Consider the following 12,920-nt stretch of genomic DNA (forward strand, 5'->3'; position numbering starts at 1 on the left):
GCGCGAAGGGGCGGACAGGAAAAACCGCCGGCGTGCCGGCGCACGCGTCTAGCCGCGGACACGCACGCTTGCTAGCACGGCTGCCAGCGTCCCCGGAGACGATAACACCCCCCCCCCCCCCCCCCCCCCTCCTCGGGGCGGAGGCGAGCGAGCGAGAGATGTAGGTGCGAAGTCACGACCGCCCGGGCCCGAACCCGACGGACCGCGCGCTCTCGCTGCAAACCTCTATTTTCTACTCGCGGACGCCGCGCGCGGACAGACACTTTGCTGCCTAAACAGTGGTGTACTTGCGGGGGATGGGGGGTTTGGCGTCGTTAGGATAGTTTATATTATGTAGGTATATAATAGACGTAAGTATATAGATATATAGATATTGCCTACTTCTCCCCCCTGCCCATCTATCCGCCAGCCCGCCCGTCTAACCCGGCAAATTCCCCCCTTTTAGACGTAACTAACCAATCGAGCGGATGCAAACTACGGCCGTCGCGCCGCGGAGCACGCCAGCTGCGCGAGCAGTCGAGGCACCGAATGCGACAAGGGGAATTCTCTTCTCGCCGTCTTTTTTCTCCTTTTATCGATTCATCCACGCGCCGAGAGGCCGGCATCTCCGCCATTGCTAGCAGGCGACTCCTACCTTTCATCTATAGGCAATCGACGAGGGCCGTGGCCGCCTTGGTATAGTGGGTGGGGGGCCGAACTCCTATCTATGCAATTCCAGAGTACCACCATCAATGCTATCATCCCGTCTCCCCCGCCCTTTTCCCATCCTCTCCCCTGCCTCTAGGCAGGTCATCTCGCACTCTTCAGCAGATCTTGCAAGTATTTCGAGAACGTCTTCTTATCCGTCGCCGTCGTCATAGACCGCAGCAGGTCGTTTCCGTCGATGCCGAGGCCCGGGAAAAGCGTCGACTGCAGGTGCTGCAAGAACGCCTCGCCCGTCTTGAGATATATCGCCTGCTCTAACCCGGCGATCTCGTGCAGCACCAACTTAGCCTGCGCGTCCGACGACGGGTTGAACTGCGGATCACGCAGCACCTCCCAGCATACGGCGTGAAATCGGTCGATCAGGAATTGATCGAATCCGGGGATGACGGGCGACGCGGACCCGGTGGGGGCTGAGGGATTGGCTGCGATGTTAGCCACATCCGGACCGCCCCAGACGCCGGCCATCTTCGCGAGCAATCCGAACGCGAGCCGACTTGCCGGGAGGTTTCCCGAGCCGGGGCTGATGTCCCTAGCCAGGACTAGAATCGAGTTAACCAACGATTCGAAAAAGCCTTGATTCGCCTCCGAGACGAGCACGCCGGCAAGTTCGTTATTCAATATCACCCCGATGAACGTCAGGTATTCACGGCGGATTTCGGCGAGCTGGATCTCGTCGTCGGTGCCATTGATCGGCTCCGAGAGGCCGCCGAAGACCCGCTGCAGCAGAGGGGTGAGCAGCTGGTTGAGCACTTCGTAGATCTCTGCCTTGAACCCGAAGACGACTTGGTCCAGGAGGCGGAGAAACATGGCCATCTCGTCCTTTGACGAGCTTCTCGATAGGAGGCCGTCGATCCACTGCGGAAGCTGTGGGAGCATGGCAGCTCCCAAAACACCGAGCAGGCGCGAGAACGCCGACCGGCAAGCGGCTCGGATATCCGACGAGCCGTTGAGTTCCCTAAGAGCGATCAAGATGGCTTCGGCGGCGCGCGCAAACTCGTCGGACAGCGCCTTTGCCGGTGGCGGTCGCTGGTTAGGCGAATTCACCCCAGGTGCCCAGTCCGAGAATCCGTGCGCCAGCGTGCCCAGGGCCATGATGATGTGATGGATCTGGAGTACGGCTTGGGCGTCGCCGGCCTTGGCTCTCGGGAGGTGCTGTTCCATGTCGGCAAACAAGGGGTCCATGACCGAGCGAGCGTAGAGCGCTTGCTTTTCGACGGGCGTCGAAGCGGTCGACGAGATGCAGCCGATGGCTTCGAACAGGTAGAGCTGGCTCGTGAAGACGGCATCCGCAGAGTTGTCCGTCTCGTCGGACGACATATCGTCGTCGGCGTCTTCCCCGGGAACTTCTGCCTTGATTGGAAGGAGGTCTCCGATGGATTGGATGACCGTCTCGGCAACATTACCCACCTGCGCCCTCAGGTGCTTCACGAAGCGGTGGAATAGGTACCACGATCGTGTGCGGATTCTGACGTGGTCGTGATGCACGAGGCGGACGAAATTCTCGAGAACCTGGCCGATCAGCGCCGGCTGGTTCTCGAAAAAAGAGCAATATCGGACGCATATCTCCATATAATGTGATAGAATTGCCGGGTGGGGATATGTTGCGATTCCTATTCGAACGGTTCGTTAGTAGAGCACTTCGTCACGGCGAGCTTGAGCTCCTGGAACCGGGCCCACGTACCTGACTGCACCATCTTGGTCATCATCGCCATCAACCTCTCTGACGCAACTGCAGAAGGCTGGCTCTTGCCGCCCAGTCCTTGGCTGGGCATAGCCAGCTCGCCAAAGAGGTACATCTCGTGGAGAGCCAAGTCGACATCCCTCCAATCCGTCTGGGACCCCCGCTCGTCTAGCGTCTGGAAGGTGCCCGCGACGAGGTTGGTCAAAACCTCGATATAGAGGTTCTGGTCGACCGACGCCACGGTTTTCTGGAGCACCTGAAGCCTCTTCCGCAGCTCCTGGAACTCGGCCTCGTCGGTCTGTTCATCCTCGTTCCCCCAAGACGATGTCTCGTCGTACCGCATCTTCATGATGATAGCATTCAAGATCGGCGGCAGCGTTTCGGAAAAGGAGGGCGGCAATTCGGGTAATCTCCGGAAGAACGTCAGGACGTCGGTGAGCGAAGGTATGACGGTGGAACAGATTTCATCATATTCGTCGGAGAAGAATCGTAATAATAGGGGTATGAAATCGTGAAGTAGCTGGTTCGATTTGGCTCTCGTGGTGTCGTCGGTAGATCGGTCCTCTAGGACCCGGACTATATCGGCTACGACGGTATTGACCAGCTTGGCAACGGCTTCGGCCAGGTCGGTGTCGTATCGAGGGGTTCCTTGGAAAGCGTTCAAGGGCGGGCTAGCGATGAGCTGGGATATGATGTCTCGCAGGTTGAGGAAGGCTATCATCTCCGTCTTGTCGGCGGGGCGCATCTTCTTGCCGACGATTTCGGTAAAGGCGTCGACGGCAGCGTCTCGAACCTTATCCTCGCCGCCGCTGTCGTTGGAGCGGCCCACCAGCGGGAGCAGGAGGCCCAGCATGCGGTCGTTGATGACGAGGGATATATCGATCCAGCTAACCCATTTTCCGATGACCTTGAGGGTCATCTCGACGATGCCATCGTCCTGGTTCCCGTAGCTGGCAAGCAGATCCTGCCAGGACCGGGCAATCTTGGCAACGTCGCGTTCTCGCACCAGATCCTTGAGTTCGGTATGGCTGCGGGCTTGGTTATCCTGACGTACGATGATGACGTCGGCGATTTCGTCGTGGATAGAGCCGAGGATGCGTAAGTAGAGGATAACGCCGGCCGCATTGTCCCGCTGGCTGCCGCCGGAGAGTGTTGCGAGGGCAAGGAAGTCGTCAAAGAAGCTTTCCCAGCCTTGCTTATATAGCGAGACGAAGAGGGTGGTGAGGGCCTGGGTGAGCTTGTTCTGCAGGCTCGGGGAGTCTACCTGGGCCTGCGGATTGCTTCCATAGGTCAACCGTACGTAGCTGAGGAGCGCATCGCGAAGGCTGACCAGGCCCTGGGCATCCAGGGATTGGATCTGGATAGCATTGTTGATTATCTCGAGGCTAACGAGCCGGACGACTTCCGAGGTCCTGGGCGTCTTCGTGAACAGGCCGACACAGACCTGCCAGGCATGAGGGTCGGCGCGTATCTGCTGAAGGTATTCGAAGGCTTGGTTTCGAAGGGCTTGGTCGGAAGAGGGATCCCACGCAATGGCTATGGCATTCTCGATCTGCATGGGTAGACAGGACTGGAGTTAGCCGGACGGAGTTGTGGGAGAGGGAGAGGGGGGGGTTGGTGGTGTAGGTGGCGGTGGCGGTCTACCTGAGATTCCATCTCTGCTCAGATGCAGCCTCCCACTCTGTGCCCGGGTGATATCAGGTATCAACTATCTCTATACGGGCGGTAATAGTAATGGTGGGCTTCTGTGTCATGCTACTTTACCATGGCCTTGGGACGAGGGGGGGGAGGTCAGGATGGGAAGGGGGAGTGAAAGACGGGATCCCCCCTCCGAGCAAGAAAAGAGAAAAAGGAAAAAGGAGAACCAGGATCTCGGTCGGGGTGGGGAGGGAGCAGAAAGGGAGAGGAGAGGATGCGGGGAGGATTCGAAAGGGCTCGCGTATGGGGGGCAGCGAGGATATTGTGTCGAGGTGTTTCTGTGGTTGTAGCTGGCGATGTTTTTCCTGGTAGTCGTCGGCAGACGAATATGGCTTTTCTGTTCGTCACCTTCTTTCCATTTTCTTCCACTTAGTCTTGCCCACCGTTCCTGCCCGCACAGCTCACCTCCCCACTTACTCGATCAGCACAGGAAATCGTACTACATGTCAATTTTAGGCAGAATCGGGCAGGCGGTGAATCGGGCCTGGCCCAGAACCGCCAGTACATACAGGTACCCATCCGCCCCTCCCCGCAGTGTGGGCCACGTCCGCCTGTGGGTAGATACCTAGGTACCTTACCTCTTGCATCAGGTACCACGGTATTTGCTCTGTCTACCTGCGCCGGTACCTCTCCTGCGCAACTTGCCTGTACAAGTACATTGGGCACCAGATGCACTCATGCTGCCTCACCTACCTACCTAGGTACCTATACCTACAGACATAGGCACTGCAGGTATGGAGGTACTTACGTAAATAAGGCACCTATGCTACCTGATAGCTTTGCCATCAGGCACCCGTGTTGAAGAGATACCTGCCTCTACCTACCTCGATGCACAACTCGTAACGTCATAACTTCATCTATAGACCAGGCATATGCTACCTGCTTTCTCCCTGTTTCCAATCCCTTTTCGTGCCTCTCAGGCCTCGGCGTAGCATGCAAAGACTTCCCTCTACGACTCTTCCCGGTATCCGTAAGAACCCCCAAGCCATCACCACGTCCTCCAAGGTCCCGTCCTCGGCCAAGCTGTCAAAGCCCCGTATCACAGGGCACGAACAAGGTCGCCGTGCAGCGTTGCTGTGTCACATATCACGTGTTGCGTTTCCTAAATCCGGCATTATCCCTCAGCCTTACGAGACTTGCGAGAACCTGGCTCGGGTCTCCCTGCTCCGTGTACCGGGAAGGTGGGCCAAGATTCCTCTCCGTCTAGTGGTCTTGCGAGATGGCCTTGATCTTGTCATCCAACAGCATCTGCTCAGCTTGCCGTTGGCGGGAAACGCAAGATCTACCACCCCGTTGACCTACAGATGGCAGATGGGGCGATGGATCAGCGGCCCGACGCATCAACCACCGCCCAACTATGCCCCATCTGTGGTATGATTCCGACCCGCTCTCCTAGAAACCCGTGGGTTTGTCTGTTTCTGTGTAGGCTAGACATACCGCACCTACTACAGCCTGGGAGAAGCGACATGATGGTCTGAAAGGCAGGCTCCGGTGTTTTTTTTGTGAGAAACCCTCAACCTTTGCCTTGGGCGACCCTCGTTTGACCACTGCATGTTGGTATCGGCTGCTCTCGACGATCAATTCCATTGTAGGGCCGCCCGCTCGCCCCCAATTCAAAGAGACGATCTTCATCGAGGCGAGAGTACTGAAATGGGACCGTCCCGTCGGTGGTTGGGCTAGAACGTTGCGGTCTAGGCGGGTTTGTGGGCTGGCGGGTTAACTTCAGGCATGCGGCTTGCGCTCGACCTAAGGCATCGATCAATTCGTCAATTGGTACTGAAGATCTGCCAGCCGAGTTCCTTCTCCTAGTGCCAGAGACGACGGGGATAAAAACGAACCCGAAGACGGGTGTGCGTTACCAAAAACCATCAGCTACATGCAACGCCCGATGTATGAAGGTTCGGTCGTGGCTAAGCGGTAGTCCAGAGAGTTCGTGTTGGACTTTGGGTTCGCCGATGCTGAGGAGAAGGCGAAAGATGGCTGAATGTGCAGTGCAGTAGGCACTGTAAACGTCAGCCCTTCTGGTATCGTTGGTCATCGGACTTCTAGCGTGAGAGATTAGCGCAGTCAGCACCGGCTTTGCCTCATCCCCGCCGCGCCGACAACGCATGCATCGTCCAAGACGTCGCTGGCGGTCATTCTCATTGAAACATGACCGTCACCTCAAGAATGGACCACCTTCGAAGAAACAAACTACGATTGAACAAGATAATTTTACATATCGGACGACAAGATGGGGGGAAGCACGGATCATAAAGGAAGGAAGAGCATTGACAACCACCAAATTAGCAGACAAGGAGGGAGAGAGGGTGAGCAAATTCGCTCCAGAATTGGCTCCCAAATTTGATTAGATCTGGCTCTCCCCCCCTCCCCTTTTCTCCACGGAGCTACGCCCAGGGAAAGTAAGCTCTTCCAAGAACCGGGGGATCACGAGCCATCATGGGCCACCATCTGTGCAACGGCCCAGCGCTTCAAGGTAGGCTCGGACTTTTTATTGACTAGGCTCGCCACGGTGACACCAGCGCCTGTGTCCCGACACGTTCTAATTAAAACAAGGTATGAAGCGTCTGATGAGTGGAGGCTCTGTTGGTGCCAGCGCGCCGGTGGATGATACGATGACTGATCGGAAAGCATGGGACAGCCCCCCGTACGCCGGAAGTATGAGCACTTATGAATAACAGGTTGTTACCCGATACGATTAATGGCCAAGGTGGCCCCCTCGGCCGCGAAAGACGAAGATAAGAAGAAAAATTACGGAAATAGTCCGGTCCTGATCTCGCTCCCCCCCTAGCGCAAATGATGTAGACACTCGTGCCATTCCTACACGATTGGGCTAGGCCGGGTTCGTGTGAGAATATGGAAGGGAGATCAGCTCTCACGTACATATGTACAATATGCGGTGTGTTTGATAGCTACCGTTAGTCCGGTGGCTGACGCTGATGGTGAGATGAGAGATGATCGAAGGCTGGCAGGGTAATTTATGTCCGTCATTACAGTAATCAGCAATTTGCCGTTTCGCTGCGAATCGACCGGGGCGGATCGTTACCCGCGTCAAGCGGAACGTCCAACCTGAGAAGCAGGTCATCTACATAATGTACTGTTGGGGGCATACACTCGTGGCCTTGGCAGATGATCTCTGGCCCGTTTTCCGACTCCGATAGGTAAGATGGCGACCTACACCAGCGCGAGGCCGCTAGTGGTAGGTTCTCGCCTCGCTGGCACGTCGCGACTTAATATGGTATGAGTATAGACACGGACAAGATCGTCGGGGACAAGCCGTCAAGATACTTACGTACTATTTTACACCCTCCTACACTGTGAAAGGTATACCTACCTATCTAGGTAGGTATCTATCCACAAGCACTACCTGTGGCATCAGCCACGAACTTCGCCTTCTTACGCTATCTTGCCAACTGCCTAAACCAGCCCAGTCATCTCTTTAAATTCTTGCCGGCTCGACAGCCAATGGCGGGAGGCGCTCGCAAGCTCAGGCGGACCTGCAAATGCAAAAACGGGGGGACGTGAGATGGCGGCAAAGGCGGGCGTCTAGGGCACGCCCCAGCGGCTTGCTTTCACTCGAGGACCCCCCCCATAGGATCGCCATCGAAGCCCTGGGAGGAGACAGGCCCATCCTCTCGGCATCTCGCATCGTTCAATGGGCAAGACGACTTCTGAGCCGGAGATACCATGCGCCAATCCACTCGCAAGATTAGGAGGGAGGGTGAACCGGTGTCCGTTCCTGCATTAGCTCCCATTTTGCAACAGCCAGAGGCTTTCGTTCGCCGATTTGCCGCCAGCAGACGTGGCTGGAGACCGTCGGCGCCAACATGATAGGACGGGAGACCCCTGGCGGGCAAGCCCTCTAGCCTGCCCGGCCAGGGACCGAGCCAGCAAGGCGCCGCGGGGGAAGCCCACTTAGAGCGGTCCTTGTCAATGCTTGACAATCAATGCGTCCATCCCCTCTTCGCTCCCTTTGCCGGCGACGGCCTCTCCCCATTTGGCCATCCTAACCTCTATTGTCGACTTGTCAAAAGATTGCTCCTTACGCCCTCCACGCAGTTCCTATCCTATCAATCGATGCATGGAAGTACGCACATATTCTCTTTCACGCGGAAGTGAAAGAGAGGCGTGTAGAGGAAAGACGTAGGGGCGGAAAGGAATAGATAGAGTGGAGCTGTACGCGTGGTAGAACCAAGGCTTCCGGGCATTGTTCCCATCGACTTTTTGTCCTCTTCCCTCTATCCGCCACGGTGGTACCGAGATGGGTTTTTTTTAATAGCACAATCAACTTCTTCCCGTCCCCCATCCGGTACAGCAGCAACAGCGGCAAGTTCATGTATATATATACACGATAGGCTTACGGACCATTTCACTTGTCTCGAATCCGACGGGTGTTTGCTGCTACTGTGTGCCACATATGTATACAAAGACATACTCCTATAGGATGTGTCCAGAGGAAAACATCGACAACGTAGAGAGCCAATCCCTTGCGCCGAAAGACGCCTCCGTCGGTGGTACTTCGTTCGGCTATATGTACATGTTCGAATCCTAGCCAAGCGAGAGTATCTGGCCAAGATTGGCGCTTTCTGCGGAGTATGTAGTGCAACTAGGTACGTATGTTGGAATCCCTCCCCCCTCGACCCCCTGATGGAAGGACTGGAAGAGGAAACGAGAAGACGCTGCTGCAACCATCCGCCGCCGCCACGGGCCTGAGACATCGGATAATAGGACGCATGTCGGTTTGCTTGTACGGTAGGGATGTACGTAGGCTTGTGCACGCATACATTCATAGGTTACCAACCCATCTACCTGTATACGTAGCATTACCGGACAAAGGCGCCCGGTCAGGGCTCTCTACCAACTTCGCCTGTCTTGCTTGCTAACAGACCTAGGCGAAGTTGGTTCTCGCCCTCGTTCTACTACTAGGTACGTATCGACAACCAAGAGAGGCGTCTTTCCAGGTTGGCCTGGGCCTCGGCATTGTCCCCTCACCTTGCTCCCAGATGAGTAGTATCATTTCACCACGCAACAAAGACGAGGTCCTTCAATATAGCAGAACATCGACAAGGAAGATAGGCCCCGTCGTCTTGTAATTAGTCGTCAAGCTGGGTGGAGCCGATTCCCATAGTATTTTCGGCATCCCTCCCTAGTTAGCTAGGCTTTCCTTCCCCCCCCCCCCTATCCATAAGCAAACGTCGAACCGCCGATGGGTGGTGCTTCTTGATCGGCTATCCACAAACCCCCCCGGACACACTAGTTGGGAAGCCCTGGAAGATTCCTACTCAGTTAATTTCCCAAGCTGCGAGGATCGTCCCCTATTCGGGAAATTCTTTGTGCCTCTCACCCTATTAATACTCGACCGCCTCCGTCATGGTCTCCTCTCCTCCCCTCCCCTTTCTCCTCCTCAGCCAAACAGCCAACACCGCTACTCTAGTCTTTTGACTCAGCTTTGACCCTTCGGTCGTCCATTCTTTTTTAAGCAACTATCAACGCTCTAAGCTTCGTGCTTTACTTACGCTCTTTTTTTCCTCACCCTTCCAATCCTCTCTTGTTCGTTTCCGACGTTCAACTACCGATACCTTCAAGATGCGTTTCACCGGAGCTGTCTTCTTCGCTGGCGCCGCTCTGGCCGGCAGCACGGTCTACTCGACCGACTATGTCACCATCACTTCTTGCGGCCCCACCGTCACCAACTGCCCGGCCGCCTCTACCGTCACCTCGAGCACCGTCTACCCGGTCTCCAGCGGCGTCGTCTCCAGCGCCGTGATCTCGAGCAGCTCGGCCCTGAGCGGCAACGGCACCGTCCCCTCGTACCCGACCCAGAACGTGCCGGGCCAGAGCAGCTCGGTCGTCACCTCGGCCACGTCTGAGACCCTGCCCACCGGCAAGGCTACGTCCTCCGTCCCCACCGTCAAGTCCGCGTCGACGGCCCCCTACCCCACCGCCGGCGTCAGCACCAGCAAGAAGGTCCCCGAGCAGCCTCTGTACCCGACCTCCGTGATCCCCATCACCTACACCACCTGCGTGCCCACCGTGACCGTCAGCTACTCGACCATTACCGTCACCCCCTCGGTCCCCGCCGGCACTGGCAAGCCTACCACCAGCGCCCCCGGCGTCTACCCCACCGGCGGCTTCACGCCCTCGTGAGTATTCTCCCGGCTTACCCGCGTTCACGAACGGATGTACTGACCTCCCGCGCCTAGCAACCCCGTGACCAGCCCCTATCCCACCGGCAGCCCCATCCCGACTGCCGGCGCCTCTACCATGGCGGGCTCCGGCCTTCTCGCCGCTGCCGCCGGCGTTGCCGCTCTTCTCTTCGCTTAGGCGGACTCTTTTCTCCAGCCACTTGGTTTCGTGTTGATACTTTGGGTGTGAGAGGAGGACGAGGAGACCGACGCAATATCCTGCATATCGCTAGCATGTCCCTGCCGCGGATCGAGCGCTTTATGTAACCTAATACCCTAATTGCATTTTAGGGCTTCGAATGCCTGACAATTCTATTCGGCGCCCGTTGGTCTTACTTGATTGTCCTGTCTAGGCCCGGTTTGTAGCGTCACCCGGTGATGCGGGAGGTGAATATCGTGACGAGCACTATAACCCCATGATGTCTTGGTCAGAGGCCTCTTCCCCGGCCGCAGCCGGTCTCCGTAGCCCACCACTGCCGCGCCAGCAGCGCGTAGTGAATTCACTGTAGGTGTCCCGCATCTTGGCCCCTCGGGCCTATGGCAGTAGATAGGCGAAGCATCTGCGCTGGCGGGCTCGCCTCGCCTGGCCCTGTGCAGATCCCGCCTCCCCCTCCCCTCGCCGTGGATCCCAATCTGGCGACCCCTGAGTGGTGTAATTTCGGACCCCTGGCGTAGGATTGCTGGTGACTGACGAAGACGGCTGGGCATCCCCTCGCCCTTGTGCGACGGGGAAATTGAGGGCGCAGTGGCGTGTCGCAATTGGCAGCACGACGGTGCTCTGGTCGCCGGGCCCCCCTGCCCTCGGCCGGGGCATCACCTTCGCTGTCGGGCGATGGCTTTCTTGGGCTTCGCCGTAGCATCCATTCCTCCTAAAGAGCGCGCATCGCTGCCCGGTTTCGTCCGTCGCCCAATGGAGGATAGAAAGTCCGCTCCCGTTCTGGCGAGCGCGGCCCTATTGATTAGTATGGTTCTCTTATGAGGGAGGAGTTGGGATGGGCCCGTCCTCTTGTTGTGCGCTCCGAGAGCAACACGTGTATGTGTATCCGGACAGGGACATGCAGGTATCGTCAGCTCAGCCACTTACCCACGTGTTACTGTCACTCTCTCGCAGTCTCTAGTTGACAAGTTAATCAATCAATCAATCCCTCTCGTTTCATCTCATTCTAGCCGCCCCAACTCCCCTAGTAACTTGGCCTAGTTAGGTATCTCGGGCACTGGCCCGATTTGATATGTGTGGCGTGCACTGAAGTCTGGTTGGGTCAGTGATGAGTATGGTCTCTCGCCACAATAGGGTGTCTCGTGAGACTTCTCTAAGCTAGAGGAGCAGAGCAACCTCAGCTGATTCTTCTCCTCAATACCCGACACTCCCATATATACATCTATGCCCGCGGTCTCCAAACTATCAGTCGCATGTGGTGTATATGGAAAACGACGTAGGTAAGTCTTCTAATATGGTTAACCCACTAGATAAACATCCACATCCATCAGATGACGATATTCAGATAGGGGTTATCCTGTCTACTTCAGACATGCTCAAGATGACAGACAACACTGCTTCATCACATATGACTTGACGACGTTGTTGGCAAATTGCAAGTCTTGTCGTGTGTATTTCATGAGATCTGCGATAGTCGGCGTATTCTCTCTCGCGCGCGCACCTCCCAGTAACGAAGACATCCCGGTACCCGAATCGTATTTGGGATTGGGACCGGACTGGATTATATTCTTATCTCTTGTCTGTCTCTTTGTCCTTTCTCGTCCTAGACCCTTATTTTTATATTTATCCCTCACTTACTCACTTACTACTGTCGCAGGCTCTATGAATATCAGTTTGATCCAGTTCGGAACTTGTAGTGACAAGCGTACGTATCCTTCAAGACATAGACAGTTCTAGCTGGAGAAAACTAGTCTCAAACCCCACCCCCCCCCTCCCCCATAAAATACTCATCATTTGGCCAAGACTAGGAGTCAGACACACATCCTCTAGCTGATCCTCTAGCTAATCCTCTAGCTGTCGATTATGCATCAACATACTCTCACTCTTAGGTTAGTGGGGTTGAGCACGTGCGTTCCACAGAGAGAGACATACACAAACGGAGAGAGACATATACAAATGGAGAGATACATAGGTATGCAAACGGAGAGAGACGGACAGACAGACAGAGGGGGAGCGGATGTGTTACTTCTCCCCTGCCCTATACCGTGGTCATGGGTAAACATCGGCTCCCTTCGCGAATCGTATAAGCACAAATTATAGAGAACCCTATAGCCATGGCTCGTATATAGACGGATGAACTTTAGGGACGCGACGTCTTGGCCGTCACTATGTTTATCGCGTGTGCTGCGTCTCTTCGACGACCCAGCTACCTAATTAGTTAACCGGACTTAGCTCAGGATCCGAAGCACACGCAACGTTCTGCTCACGAGGATTACGCAAGCTGCCACCTGGTTCGGGACGGATCAGGGAGAGACGGTGGGGAAGAAGACCTACATACATACTAACAGAGGTCCAGTAATCCCATCCATCGTGTCCCACGCTACGAGTCTGCCTTAGGTATCAGGGCGGACAGCCTACAGCATATCGGGGAATTCCAAGAACTCGCTCCACGCACGCCAAGGCGGGTTTTCATCGGATCCCTAAGTTGGGGATC

General features: G+C 56.0%; 2 protein-coding genes across 2 annotated transcripts; one reads left to right on the top strand and one right to left on the bottom strand.

The window, feature by feature from the left end:
- Positions 1-173: 173 nt before the first annotated feature.
- On the bottom strand, positions 174-4,469 carry GGS23DRAFT_580550 (Xpo1-domain-containing protein). Its single transcript, XM_051517132.1, has 3 exons — positions 4,031-4,469; positions 2,387-3,938; positions 174-2,315 (listed from the first exon to the last, which is right to left on the bottom strand). Exons 1-3 carry the CDS (start codon positions 4,040-4,042, stop codon positions 790-792), a joined length of 3,090 nt encoding a protein of 1,029 aa, XP_051369254.1. The 5' UTR covers positions 4,043-4,469; the 3' UTR covers positions 174-789.
- Positions 4,470-9,319: 4,850 nt separating this feature from the next.
- Positions 9,320-10,434, top strand: GGS23DRAFT_228159 (uncharacterized protein). Its single transcript, XM_051512026.1, has 2 exons — positions 9,320-10,231; positions 10,288-10,434. Exon 1 carries the CDS (start codon positions 9,671-9,673, stop codon positions 10,229-10,231), a length of 561 nt encoding a protein of 186 aa, XP_051369255.1. The 5' UTR covers positions 9,320-9,670; the 3' UTR covers positions 10,288-10,434.
- Positions 10,435-12,920: the final 2,486 nt, after the last annotated feature.

This window comes from Durotheca rogersii, assembly GCF_024521655.1.
Source record: "Durotheca rogersii strain YMJ 92031201 chromosome Unknown GGS23scaffold_23, whole genome shotgun sequence".
Taxonomy (NCBI): Eukaryota; Fungi; Ascomycota; class Sordariomycetes; order Xylariales; family Xylariaceae; genus Durotheca; species Durotheca rogersii.

Bases quoted from the DNA above. Each gene is read 5' to 3' on its own strand.
- GGS23DRAFT_228159 (XM_051512026.1), top strand. From the start codon at position 9,671: ATGCGTTTCACCGGAGCTGTCTTCTTCGCTGGCGCCGCTCTGGCCGGC.
- GGS23DRAFT_580550 (XM_051517132.1), bottom strand. The intron at 2,316-2,386 runs GTACGTGGGCCC...CCGTTCGAATAG, and splicing joins GACCAAGATGGTGCAGTCAG to GAATCGCAACATATCCCCAC.